This window comes from Silurus meridionalis, chromosome 12 (genome assembly GCF_014805685.1).
Source record: "Silurus meridionalis isolate SWU-2019-XX chromosome 12, ASM1480568v1, whole genome shotgun sequence".
Classification (NCBI taxonomy): domain Eukaryota; kingdom Metazoa; phylum Chordata; class Actinopteri; order Siluriformes; family Siluridae; genus Silurus; species Silurus meridionalis.
In genome coordinates, this window is record NC_060895.1 from 26,460,423 (window position 1) to 26,473,380 (window position 12,958).

The 12,958-nt window shown below is 47.9% G+C and overlaps 1 protein-coding gene across 3 annotated transcripts in view; it reads left to right on the forward strand.

The window, feature by feature from the left end:
• Window positions 1-9,333, forward strand: part of chd7 (chromodomain helicase DNA binding protein 7) — a 64,457-nt gene extending 55,124 nt beyond the window's left edge. For 2 of the 3 annotated variants that reach the window (XM_046862479.1, XM_046862481.1), the window contains exons 29-38: window positions 203-545; window positions 705-910; window positions 2,712-3,461; window positions 3,634-3,791; window positions 3,941-4,168; window positions 5,014-5,403; window positions 5,545-5,739; window positions 5,939-6,079; window positions 6,169-6,273; window positions 7,808-9,333. In XM_046862479.1, the coding sequence (XP_046718435.1) occupies window positions 203-545; window positions 705-910; window positions 2,712-3,461; window positions 3,634-3,791; window positions 3,941-4,168; window positions 5,014-5,403; window positions 5,545-5,739; window positions 5,939-6,079; window positions 6,169-6,273; window positions 7,808-8,764 (3,473 nt within the window). In that variant the 3' untranslated portion in view covers window positions 8,765-9,333. The remainder of the gene's footprint in view (window positions 1-202; window positions 546-704; window positions 911-2,711; window positions 3,462-3,633; window positions 3,792-3,940; window positions 4,169-5,013; window positions 5,404-5,544; window positions 5,740-5,938; window positions 6,080-6,168; window positions 6,274-7,807) is intronic. The other variant, XM_046862480.1, reaches the window with a different exon arrangement.
• Window positions 9,334-12,958: the final 3,625 nt, after the last annotated feature.

The window sequence follows — 12,958 nt, forward strand, 5'->3', positions numbered from 1 at the left end:
ACTGAAATGTGCTTCATGTTAAACATGTTTAAGAAACTTGTGATGCAGAGATACAGAACAGATAGTGCAGGAGATTCTAGACTGTGCAATACACTGTAAATAAACCCCTTTAGATATCCAGAGATGTATTAAGACTGAGGTCAGTCTATAAGTCTTATTGGAACCTTCTCCTCACTCTTGCCTGGTGGTTGTTGTTTCGCAGCCCCCAAGGCGAGCGAGAATGGAGGTAAAGGAGGGAATCTGTACTGGCCTGCAGCTTCAGCTCTCACCGCACGCCTGCGTCGCCTCATTACCGCGTACCAACGCTGCCACAAGAGGCAGGACATGCTGATTAAACCAGACGGACGCAGACGCAGACGTCACCGTGACGACCACCTCCTCTCCATGGCAGTCGAAGGTGGGGCTTTCAGTTTGGAGCCCAGTAGGGTGGCTGCTACGGCGTATCTGACTGAAGGAGCTTCGTTTGTTAAAACCTCCCCGTTCCTGCACGAGAGCGCCGCCCTGTTGGCAGATGGAGCTGCTTTCTTTAAAGAGAGACGTCAGAGGTGAGAACCTTCATATTACAATACATTTATTTGTGAACACACAGAAGCTGGCTTTTATTTTTCTTACAGCAACATCTGATGATGATTCCTCTAAAACGCTCTACTGCTCTCCTGTATTACCCCCACCCCCGCTTTCTCTCTCTCTCCCCTGTTCTCCAGATGGACGAGACGTGAGGAGGCTGATTTTTACCGTGTGGTTTCTACCTTCGGGATTGTTTATGATGTCCAGAGGCAGCAGTTTGACTGGACTCAGTTTCGAGTGTTTGCTCGTCTTGATAAGAAGACTGATGAGAGTCTGGAGAAGTATTACTACGCCTTCGTGGCCATGTGCAAGCGGGTGTGTCGAATGCAGGTCAAAGACCCAGGTACAACTTTTTCTCTTTTTTTTTCTTCTTTTTTCAAACACATGTACATTTGAAATGTTTTTATATATCTTCATCTTATCCAGTCTAGTTAATCTAATCTCCTGACTCAGTCATCAGTAATGTTAGAAAGGAAGCATGACGTGAACACACGTGCAGATCTGAGCTCAGTAGTGCCCCATCCTTTCCTTAAGTCTGGGTTAAAGTACCTGAGTGATGAGAGCTGATTTTTCAGCCTTTCTTTTTATTTCTTTTGTTTTGTATATGAATGATAACTGTTTTCTGCATTATTTTACTCCTGTCCTGTGTCTGGGTCATGACCACATCATCACCTTCCACCTAATGCATCAGCCACTTACCAGGGTTTACACGGACTCTTAAAAATGGTCTCTAATCAGTCGTTTCTTTATTATATTTTGATTAATTTCTCATTAAAACTTAATCAGAACAACAACAGAGTCGATCAGCAACACACTCAGCATACACTCAAGCATATTAATAACACTATAACAACAATGTATTGTTAATGAGAGTGACCATGGAAAGGCAAAGGGTGAATCAACACATGAGGGGGAAAAAAATTACAAATAAATAAATAAACAAACACCCCCCCAAAGGGTGGAGTGAAAGAACATCAGTCAGGGCTAGGGTCTTGCTTGTTCAAGTACATCCCACAAACAGGCCCAAATCTGCCAGAATACATCGGATTTATTCTGCAAGTAATACGTTATTTAATGTTTTTCCAAAGAGAGAAGATTTACCATTTGTGCTAAACATCTTTAAAGTTGCTACCTGTCGTGATGACCATAGAAAAAGTATCAATTCCTTTGGCAAATGAGTGATGATATTTATTAGTGTGAGTCAGTAGAGAAATCTAATGATGTTCTGCAGTTTAGTAAATATATATTTGGAGACATAGTGAATTTTCTGGCGAGTGTTTTCTGAACCATATCGTGTACCTCATGGCCAAAAAGATTTAATGTTCTTACAGTCCCAAAATAAATGCATCAACATTCCTATTTCAGACTTAGATTTAAAACACATCTGAGATACATTTGGGTCTATTTTGTGGAGGCGTACTGGGGTAAGATATATTCTGTATATAACTCCATGCACAGAGCTTGATTTGTGGAAAAACCTCCTCACATACAGAGAGCCATTCGTCATCAGTAAATATCCCTTTCCCAAATCTTTCTTAAAGGATTCAAAGGGGAAGAGGCTTCTGATAAGAGCTGTACATGTAACGCTGCTTCTAACGCTCAGAAAAATGCTCCTGCTGCACTTCAGAATGTTTGATCGTTTCTGTGGTTGTTGTACTTCTTTCTTTCATGAGTCCAAAAATAAGTTGATGTATTACGACTACAGATGAGCCCAAAATGCAACCGCTATTCAGCTTTCTGATATTAACGTTAATCTCTGTACCGCTGACGAAATGCATTTACTTTTTCAACTATACAGGAAGTGTAACTTTAGTGATACAATATATTAATTTAGGGCTCGGTTAAGGTCAGTAGCTAACAACGTATTTGTGTGTGTATGTGATGTGATCTCAGTCTTACATTTCATTTATAATGCTCTTAAGAATGTCTTACAATGGCTGAAATCTAACCTAAAAGGTGAAACCTGCAGAAACACTGACTAACATGTGATCATGTGACCAGAGACTCAGACACACCAGTCACCCGGCAGAACAGATTTTTTTACTTCATGTGCACTTCTTTACTCTCTGATGGGTTTAAGTTGAGTGTAACTCCTAAGGTGTTTGATGCTGATAGTGGAGGGTTCTGTGTTTGCTGTTTCCCAGCAGAGGGCCTGGCTGACCCGACACTGATCATTGACCCGATCACAGAGGAGCGAGCCTCCCGGACCCTGTACCGTATCGAGTTATTGCGGCGGATCAGGGAGCAGGTTTTGCCCCACCCCGAGCTGGAGGAGAGACTCCGCCTGTGTCAGCCCAGTCCTGATCTCCCGGCCTGGTGGGAGGCAGGAAAACACGACCGGGACCTTCTCCATGGAGCCGCCAAGCACGGAGTGAGCCGTACGGACTACCACATCCAGAACGACCCTGATCTCAGCTTCCTGCAGGCACAGCGCAAGTTCCTCCAGAGCCGAGGAGCAGAGACGAGTCTGACCTCGAACCCAGTCACCACAGTGGACCTGATTAAAGACGAGGAGCAGAAGGATGAACTCAAATACGAGAATGTAGAGAAAGTGGACCTCAAGGAACTGAAAGAGGAGAAAACTGAGGCTGCCTCACTCAAACAGGAAGTAAAGACTGAAGAGGAAGAGAAGAATCAGAAAGAGGAGAAGACTGAGGAGGAAAATGGTGCAGAAGTGAAGAGTGAAGATCACGGTGTTCCTCAAATGGCTGACGAAAAGGTGGTCATAGAGTCTGAGGACACGCCCGCACTTCCTGTTAACAAAGATGTAAACAAAGAGGAGCCAGAGAACCCAACATGTTCAGAGCCCAACACTGAGAAAAATTCAGAGGAGGAAGAGGAGGAAGAGAAGATGGATGAAGATGACAAATCAGAGAAATCTTCCCAGGCTGAAGGTAAAGTGGCTTCAGTTTGAGGGTTAATTGCCTGCAATTTTCCTGTTTGACCCTGGTGTCAGATTGAGGATAAATAAATGCTGAAAGTTTGTGAGCTCTGAATTAAAAGGTACAATGAAGTCAGGTGTGTTGACCTTTAACATTTGTGTAATTTATCTTCTGCTACCGTTAGCTGGTGCATCCTCAGACAGGAAGAACTTTGACGAGGAGAGTAACGCCTCTATGAGCACAGCACGAGACGAGACACGGGATTACTTTGGCATGGACGATGTCGAACCAACAGTGTCTAACGCGTTTGGGGAACGATCTGTGTTTTCCTTCTGGCCAAAGGTAAATTCAGTTCCTGAATGTTCCTCTTTACTACTTAGTTCTGTTCTATACATGAAAGACTGTTTACTGATTCCCAATCATGCTGTTACACACACACACACACGTGTGCACACACACCCTTACACGTGTCTGCTGGGTGTGTATTGCAGGACCGGGTGATGATCAATAGGATGGACAACATCTGCGAGGCTGTCATCAAGGGCAAATGGCCGTCCAATAGGAAGCAGTTCTTTGACTTGCCTGGCCTGTTGCCTGGATTTGGTGCTATGGCAACAGACAGCCCTCTGCCCAGGAGGAGCATGGGAGATCTGTCCATGATAAATCAGAGCAGCTACAGCGGGAGTGATGACATCACCATGTCACCGCAAGTCAATAAGGCAAGTCACTCACTCACTCACTCACTCACGCACTCACTTACTCACACACTCGCACACTCTCTCTCACACACGCACACGTGCGCGCACACACACACACACACACACACACACACACACACACACACACACACACAGAGTTTTCCCTGTCCTGTAATACTTTTTAACCTTTTGGCGTAATTTTAATTTAATTTATCTGTTTAAGTGGCTGCTTTCTGTTGATTTTAAATGTTACCTGAAATTAAATGTGAAATGAAATTAAATGTTTTGCACTTTTAATAATAAACATTCTCAGAGCAGCTTTACACAGATTCTGTGGTGATAAAAATAAGATGTTCTTTATAAGTGCAAGTTTGTCCCTGATGAACAAGCCGGTGGTGAGGAAAAACTTCCCCATAAATGTTATTTAATAATTGTAAACTAGGAAATTATCCTGAATTTAGAAATAACTCTGATGCTCATACTTAAAAGTTGCCCAGGTTTAGGTTTGGGATGGGTTCTCTTCTGACTCTGATTCTTCTCAGCTCAGGGGATTCACCACAGGCAATAAGTAATCAATAAGTAAGAGGTACTTATGTAAGGGGGGTTTTGTCTGGGGGCAGAGCTCAGTGTAAGCGGGCTTCTGTCTGGGGCGGAGCTCAGTGTAAGCGGGCTTCTGTCTTGGGGCGGAGCTCAGTGTAAGCGGGCTTCTGTCTTGGGGCGGAGCTCAGTGTAAGCGGGCTTCTGTCTTGGGGCGGAGCTCAGTGTAAGCGGGCTTCTGTCTTGGGGCGGAGCTCAGTGGCAGGAAGTGGTAGTTGTGACGTATCTTGAACGTTCGGTTTGATTTGTGGTTTGGTATGTGTTTACAGGACGAAGCTCTGAGTCTGTCTGTTCCTCGTCAGCGGAGGCGCAGGCGGCGGAAAGTTGAGATAGAGGCTGAGAGAGCTGCGAAGAGGCGTAATTTGATGGATATGGTGGCGCAGCTCCGTGAGTCTCACTCTGCAGACGGTCAGACTCGAGCTATGGATCTCACGAAAGCTCTACACGGCCTGGCTCCTTCCTCCTCATCCTCCTCCTCTTCAGTGTTCCCCGGTGCCGGGGCTTCCCCCATGGAACTGCTGCATGCGGCCGGAGCCTCTAGAACTAATGGAGCCATGCTGGAGGCTGAAATTCCCACACGGCGGAGGAGAGGACGCAGGAAAAATGTGGAGGGTATGGAGCTGCTCTTCATGGGAAATAAGAGTTCACAGCTCAACACGGTAAATCACATTTCCTTCAATAATCCTGTTATAAAGTACTGAGAATGTGTGAACCTTCTCCACCTCCCTGATCATGTGACCCTGAGCGTGCCAGAGTTCACAGTCGATCTGTAACTTCTTTATTGTCATTGGTCTTTACAGGAAGAATCAAACGGGGCCAAAGGTTTTGCTGAAGGGGCACATGTGCCTACACGAGCAACGCGACACATTCCAGCTCCTGCACAAAAAGAGGAGAGCGAGCATCTTAAAGGAGAGGATGGAGCGAGCACTAAAGACCTACAGGAGTGGCTTCGACAACATCCCACCTACACCATGGACGTGCCTGGATTCATACCAGTGAGTGTTTAATCCACACAGTGTCACAGGAGCATGAACACTCACTGACCTGGCCTCTCTCTGACCTTATTACAGAGAGGAGGAAATGCGTGATGTCATTATTCCTCACTGTTTGTTAATGGAGCTCAGGATCATGATAAAGATAAAGCATGTAAAAATGGCATGTGTTTCACTGAATTTATTTGTATGTTTGCTGCAGAAGAGTGAGGAGCTTCTCCTCTCACAGCTGGGAAAACCCAAGCAGAAAAGACACCGGTGTCGAAACCCCAACAAGATAGACATCAACACACTGACAGGGGAGGAGAGGGTTCCTGTGGTCAACAAGAGGAACGGACGCAAGGTGAGAACTACACTAAACTCTCACTTATTTTGGCCCGCGTGTAGACTTTACCTCGTTCTTAAAGTAACCCATGTTCTGTTCTGCTGCAGATGGGGGGCGCTATGGCTCCTCCGATGAAGGATCTGCCACAGTGGCTGGCTGAGAATCCAGAGTTCGCCATTGCTCCGGACTGGACAGACATCGTCAAACAATCTGTGAGTCTGCGCGTGTGTGTGAGCGTGAGTCTGCGCGTGTGTGTGAGCGTGAGTCTGCGCGTGTGTGTGAGCGCGAGTCTGCGCGTGTGTGTGAGCGCGAGTCTGCGCGTGTGTGTGAGCGAGTCTGTGTGTGTGAGCGTGTGTGTGTGTGAGTCTGCGCGTGTGTGTGTGTGAGTCTGCGCGCGTGTGTGTGCGCGAGTCTGCTGGCGTGTGTGTGTGCGAGTCTGGGTGTGTGTGTGTGAGTCTGGCGTGTGTGTGTGAGCGTGAGTCTGCGCGTGTGTGAGCGCGAGTCTGCGTGTGTGTGTGTGTGAGTCTGCTGGCGTGTGTGTGTGTGAGCGAGTCTGCTGGCGTGTGTGTGTGTGTGAGTCTGCGGCGTGTGTGAGCGCGAGTCTGGGGTGTGTGTGTGTGTGAGCGCGAGTCTGGGTGTGTGTGTGTGTGTGAGCGCGAGTCTGGGTGTGTGTGAGCGGTGTGTGTGTGTGTGAGCGAGTCTGTGTGTGTGTGTGTGAGCGGTGTGTGTGTGTGTGTGTGAGCGCAGTCTGGGTGTGTGTGTGAGCGAGTCTGGGTGTGTGTGTGTGAGCGGTGTGTGTGTGTGTGTGAGTGTGTGTGTGTGTGTGTGTGTGTGTGTGTGTGTGAGCGAGTCTGGGTGTGTGTGTGTGTGAGCGAGTCTGGGTGTGTGTGTGTGTGTGAGCGAGTCTGTGTGTGTGTGTGTGTGTGTGAGCGAGTCTGTGTGTGTGTGTGTGTGAGCGAGTCTGGGTGTGTGTGTGTGTGTGTGTGTGAGCGAGTCTGGGTGTGTGTGTGTGTGAGCGAGTCTGGGTGTGTGTGTGTGTGTGTGTGTGTGAGCGAGTCTGGGTGTGTGTGTGTGTGTGTGTGTGAGCGAGTCTGGGTGTGTGTGTGTGTGTGTGTGTGAGCGAGTCTGGGTGTGTGTGTGTGTGTGTGTGAGCTGTGTGTGTGTGTGTGTGTGTGTGAGCGAGTCTGTGTGTGTGTGTGTGTGTGAGCGAGTCTGGGTGGGTGTGTGTGTGTGTGTGAGAGTCTGGGTGTGTGTGTGTGTGTGTGTGTGAGCGAGTCTGGGTGTGTGTGTGTGTGTGTGAGCGCGAGTCTGGGTGTGTGTGTGTGTGTGTGAGCGCGAGTCTGGGTGTGTGTGTGTGTGAGCGAGTCTGGGTGTGTGGTGTGTGGGTGAGCGCGAGTCTGGGTGTGTGTGTGTGTGTGTGTGAGCGAGTCTGGGTGTGTGTGTGTGTGAGCGAGTCTGGGTGTGTGTGTGTGTGTGTGTGTGAGCGCAAGTCTGGGTGTGTGTGTGTGTGTGTGTGTGTGTGTGTGAGCGCGAGTCTGGGTGTGTGAGCGCGCGTGTGTGTGTGTGTGTGTGTGTGTGAGCGAGTCTGGGGATGTGTGTGTGAGCGCGTGTGTGTGTGTGTGTGAGCACGAGCGTGTGTGTGTGAGCATGAGTCTGCAGGAGGATCTAATTTGGATTGTTGCTGATTAGCTCATGTCTCTGAATGATGTTGAAACAGTGGTCATTGACCTTCTCTTGGTTTCTCAGGGTTTCCTGCCCGAGGCCATGTTTGATCGTCTCCTCACTGGTCCAGTGGTCAGAGAAGAGGGAGTGAGGCGTCGAGGACGGAGACCAAAGTCTGAAATTGCTAAAGCAGCAGCAGCTCAGGCTTCTCTGTCTGCAGCTTCTTCAGCCTCTACCTCGGGCATGAACCCCTTCCTGCTGAACGGCCTGTTTGGGGGAATGGACCTCGGCAGCTTACAGAACCTGCAGAACTTACAGAACCTGCAGCTCCTTATGGGCTTGTCTCCTTCTCTTGGTGCAGGAGCTGCAGATAACAAGAACGCCACCACCATGCTGCCTCTCATGCTGCCTGCTATGGGTGCCCTGCCCAATGTCTTCAGCCTCGGGGGGCTTTTTGGGGGCAACATGGCCACCGCTGCTGCTGCTAACTTAAATACAAATGCTACGGCCACTTCTTCTGAGACCGAGGAGACAAACAAAGACGGAGAACCCAAGGAAGACTGTGAGGAGAAGAAGGGGGAAGTGGAGAAACCTGCAGAAACTGATTCGAACACCACTTCAGCTGCTGCAGCGACCAACCTTTCTGCGAATCCTCTGGCGTTTAACCCGTTCCTGCTCTCCACCATGGCACCAGGACTCTTCTACCCCTCCATGTTCCTGCCCCCTGGCTTAGGTGGTTTGGGGCTGACTGGCTTTTCTCCAGCGGCTCTTGCTGAGCTGCAGAACGCGATGAGTGGTGCTTTAGGAGCCACAGGAGAGGAGAGGGAGAAGGAGGAGGACAAGGAGACTGGGCAGAACCCTGATGCAGTAAAACCCAGCAGCACTGTGGAAAACAGCGACTCTGAGGAAGGAGAGAACAAAACCGAGGATCTGAGCGGAATGGCCGAGGAACTGGACTCCATAGAGGCAGGAGAGGAAGAGGATGAGGACGAGGACGACGATGAGGAAGTTGGAGATGATGAGGAGGACAAGAGTGACTGAAGAGACAAATCCACCTGACTGACTTTCTGCCTTTTACCCCCTGAGGGCTTTTTTAAAACAACTCCTCTACTGATTTCCCAAACTCTGAGTTTTATATCAATTTTGGTTTAGTTTTGTTAACAGGTAAACAATAACATGATGAGGGAACACGACCATGATGTTTCTGCAGGATTCCAGTGTAGTTCTCACACACACACACACACACATACACACACACACGGCACAGGCAGTAGTGGAGATGATGTGGATGTGACAGGAGGTGGGTTTAGCCTGTGCTGATGTGTTTCGAGATGAGATGATGACTGAAATCTCTGGAATCCTGTGAGAAGGTCCTGATAGTGCTGTGCTGCTTCTTTCTCTTTTAGTTTGTTGATTTATATTTCTTTCTCTCTCTCTACTGTCGATCGTGTAAACGGTGAGCGAGTAGCATCTGGATGAGGAACGTTCAGTGGCGTACGTTTTATACAGCATTAAAACAAGCGATTCTCTCCAAGCTGCTGAAAACAGAATGAAATAAGGATGTCGATTTTTTTCATACTGTTCTGCTGAGGGATGAAGTTCTCACATATCAAAGCGTACACTCGGACTGTTCAAGTCTCTCACACTGACAATCTTTACGGGTGAGGAGACGCTCGGCCTGTGGAGACAGCAATAACTGAAGGCAGCTTCTGAATGTTCCACTTTACCACAGTGAGCGTGCGGGAGCGTGTGTGTGTGTGGGTGCGAGTGGGTGTGAGCGAGCGAGTGCGAGCATGCGAGAGAGCGAGCGAGTGGGTGCGTGCGAGTGTGTGTGAGTGTGTGTGTGTGTGTGTGAGTGTGTGTGTGTGTGAGTGTGTGTGAGTGTGTGTGTGTGTGTGTGTGTGTGTGTGAGTGTGTGTGAGTGTGTGTGTGTGTGTGAGTGTGTGTGAGTGTGTGAGTGTGAGTGTGTGAGTGTGTGTGTGAGTGTGTGTGAGGTGTGTGTGAGGTGTGTGAGTGTGTGTGAGTGTGTGAGTGTGTGAGTGTGTGTGAGTGTGTGAGTGTGTGAGTGTGTGTGAGTGTGTGTGAGTGTGTGAGTGTGTGTGTGAGTGTGTGTGTGAGTGTGTGTGAGTGTGTGAGTGTGTGTGAGTGTGTGAGTGTGTGTGGAGTGTGTGTGAGTGTGTGTGTGAGTGTGTGTGAGTGTGAGTGAGTGTGAGTGAGTGTGGAGTGAGTGTGAGTGAGTGAGTGTGAGTGTGTGTGAGTGAGTGTGAGTGAGTGTGGTGAGTGTGTGAGTGAGTGTGAGTGAGTGTGTGAGTGTGAGTGTGAGTGTGAGTGTGAGTGAGTGAGTGAGTGTGTGAGTGTGAGGTGTGAGGTGTGTGTGTGTGAGTGAGTGAGTGAGTGAGTGGGTGCGAGCGTGTGGGTGGGTGTGTGTGGGTGGAGGGGGGTTTCAGAAAATGGACGTGTCATGAATTATTGCGGTCGAATCGTCTCATTCCGATCTCCACGTTGATGCACTGGTGTAGGATGAAATCAGGTACCTTTATCTATTTGAATGGACTTTTTGTTACTTTAGTCACCAAGCTGAACAGCATTACCTCAATTCTGAACTAGCCTTGAAGTTTACACACACACACACACACACACACACACACACACACACACAGACGTTGTAAATTTTTTTCCTTTATCTTTTGTCTATTCATTTTTTCTCTTTTGTTTTTGTTGTTTTTTGAACATCATGTATGATGAACTGTAAATGGCTGCCAACTGTAGTAATGATGCTTTTAATAAAAGTGACTCATGATATTCGCATAGAAACCGAACCCTGAGTGACCATCATCCTCCCCTCATCATCCTCCCCTCTATCATCCTCCCCCATCATCCTCCCCCATCATCCTCCCCCATCATCCTCCTCTATCATCCTCTATCATCCTCCCCCATCATCCTCCCCTCTATCATCCTCTATCATCCTCCCCTCATCATCCTCCCCCATCATCCTCTCATCATCCTCCCCTCTATCATCCTCCCCTCATCATCCTCTATCATCCTCCCCCATCATCCTCTATCATCCTCCCCCATCATCCTCCCCCATCATCCTCTATCATCCTCCTCATCATCCTCTATCATCCTCTATCATCCTCCCCTCATCATCCTCTATCATCCTCCCCTCTATCATCCTCCCCTCATCATCCTCCCCTCTATCATCCTCTATCATCCTCCCCCATCATCCTCTATCATCCTCCCCTCATCATCCTCTATCATCCTCCCCCATCATCCTCTATCATCCTCCCCTCATCATCCTCTATCATCCTCCCCTCTATCATCCTCTATCATCCTCCCCTCTATCATCCTCTATCATCCTCCCCTCTATCATCCTCCCCCATCATCCTCCCCTCATCATCCTCCCCTCATCATCCTCCCCTCATCATCCTCCCCTCATCATCCTCCCCTCTATCATCCTCCCCTCTATCATCCTCCCCTCTATCATCCTCCCCTCTATCATCCTCACCTTTCAGGGCTTTCATCACTTTATTACCATCATTTACACAAACAGCAGACTGAACACTCCACATGGAGCAGAACCTCCATTACAGTACCTACTGTACAGGAGGCTTTATCATGTGTCCTGATACAGGACGTCTACACATCTGTACATCTGAGCAGCTGTTTGTGTTTCGTAATATTACTACTCAAACTTCTATTAATGCACTCTCGCACACATTCACACATTTACACACACATTTACACACACACACGCTTACACTCACAAATTTTTACTCACATTTACACACTCACTCTCGCACACACACGTGGAACCCCCTCTCTCTCTCACACACACACACACACACACACACACACACACTACAGTGTTGGTGTCACAACTGCAATGAAAACCCCAGTATTTTCTGCTCAGAGCTTCTCTCTTGGCTGGGGTTTAGGGGGGCCAATACTTTGTGCGATCTAAGAGATGTTGGTTGAGTAACTGCATATTTACAGATGACGATGAAGCGCTGAAACCGTCAACCCGGTACAGTATAACAGTTACATCGCCCTCTAGTGGACACTCAGCTCATACACATTTATTCAGTTAAAGACCAAGATTTATAACGGCGTAATTCAGACTCTCTCTCCTGAGGTTTTATTGTGAGGTTTTAAGTGGTAGAAGGTGAAAGTAGGAATGAAAGATTGGTGATTGGGGCAGACTTTAATGAGCATGTAGGTGAAGGGAACAGAGGTGATGAGGAGGTGATGGTAGGTATGGTTTTAAGGAGAGGAATGTGGAAGGGCAGATGGTGGTAGATTTTGCTAAAAGGATGGAAATGGCAGTGGTGAACACGTATTTTAAGAAGAAGGAGGATCATAGGGTGACGTATAAGAGTGGAGGAAGGTGCACACAGGTGGATTATGTTCTATGTAGGAGATGCAACCTGAAGGAGATTGGAGACTGTAAGGTGTTGGCAGGGGACAGTGTAGCTAGACAGCATCGGATGGTGGTCTGTAGGATGGTTTTGGAGGTGAAGAAGAAGAGGAGGAGAGTGAGGACTGAAAGAAGAATAAGATGGTGAAAACTGAAGGAGAAAGACTGTAGTGTGAGGTTCAGGGAAGAGGTCAGACAGGAGCTCGGTGGTGGTGAAGAGGTGCTGGATGATTGTGGAACTACTGCAGAAGTGATGAGGGAGACAGTTAGAAAGGTATTTGGTGTAACATCTGGAAATAGAAAGGAAGGCAAAGAGACGTGGTGGTGGAATGAGGAAGTGCAGGAGAGCAGAAGGAGAAAGAGGTTGGAGAAACAGAATTGGGATCGACAGAGTGATGAGAAAAGTAGGCAGGAGTACAAGGAGATGCAGCAGCAGATAAAGAGGGATGTGGTGAAAGACAAGGAAAAGGCATATGAGGAGCTGTAGAAGAAGTTGGACACTGAGGAAGGAGAAAAGTATTTGTAGCGATTGTCCAGGCAGAGGAACCGAGCTGGGAAGGATGTGCTGCAAGTTAGAGCAGTAAAGGATGGAGATGGAAGTGTGTTGAGAAGATGGAGGGAGTATTTTGAGCAGCTAATGAATAAGGAAAATGAGAGAGAGAGAGAGAGAAGGTTGGATGGTGTAAAGATGTGAAGCAGGAAGTGGATAGGATTAGTAAGGAAGAAGTGAGAGCAGAGATTAAGAGGATGAAGAGTGGAAAGTCGGTTGGACCAAATGACATACCGGTAGACGCGTGGAGATGTTTAGGAGAGATGCAGTG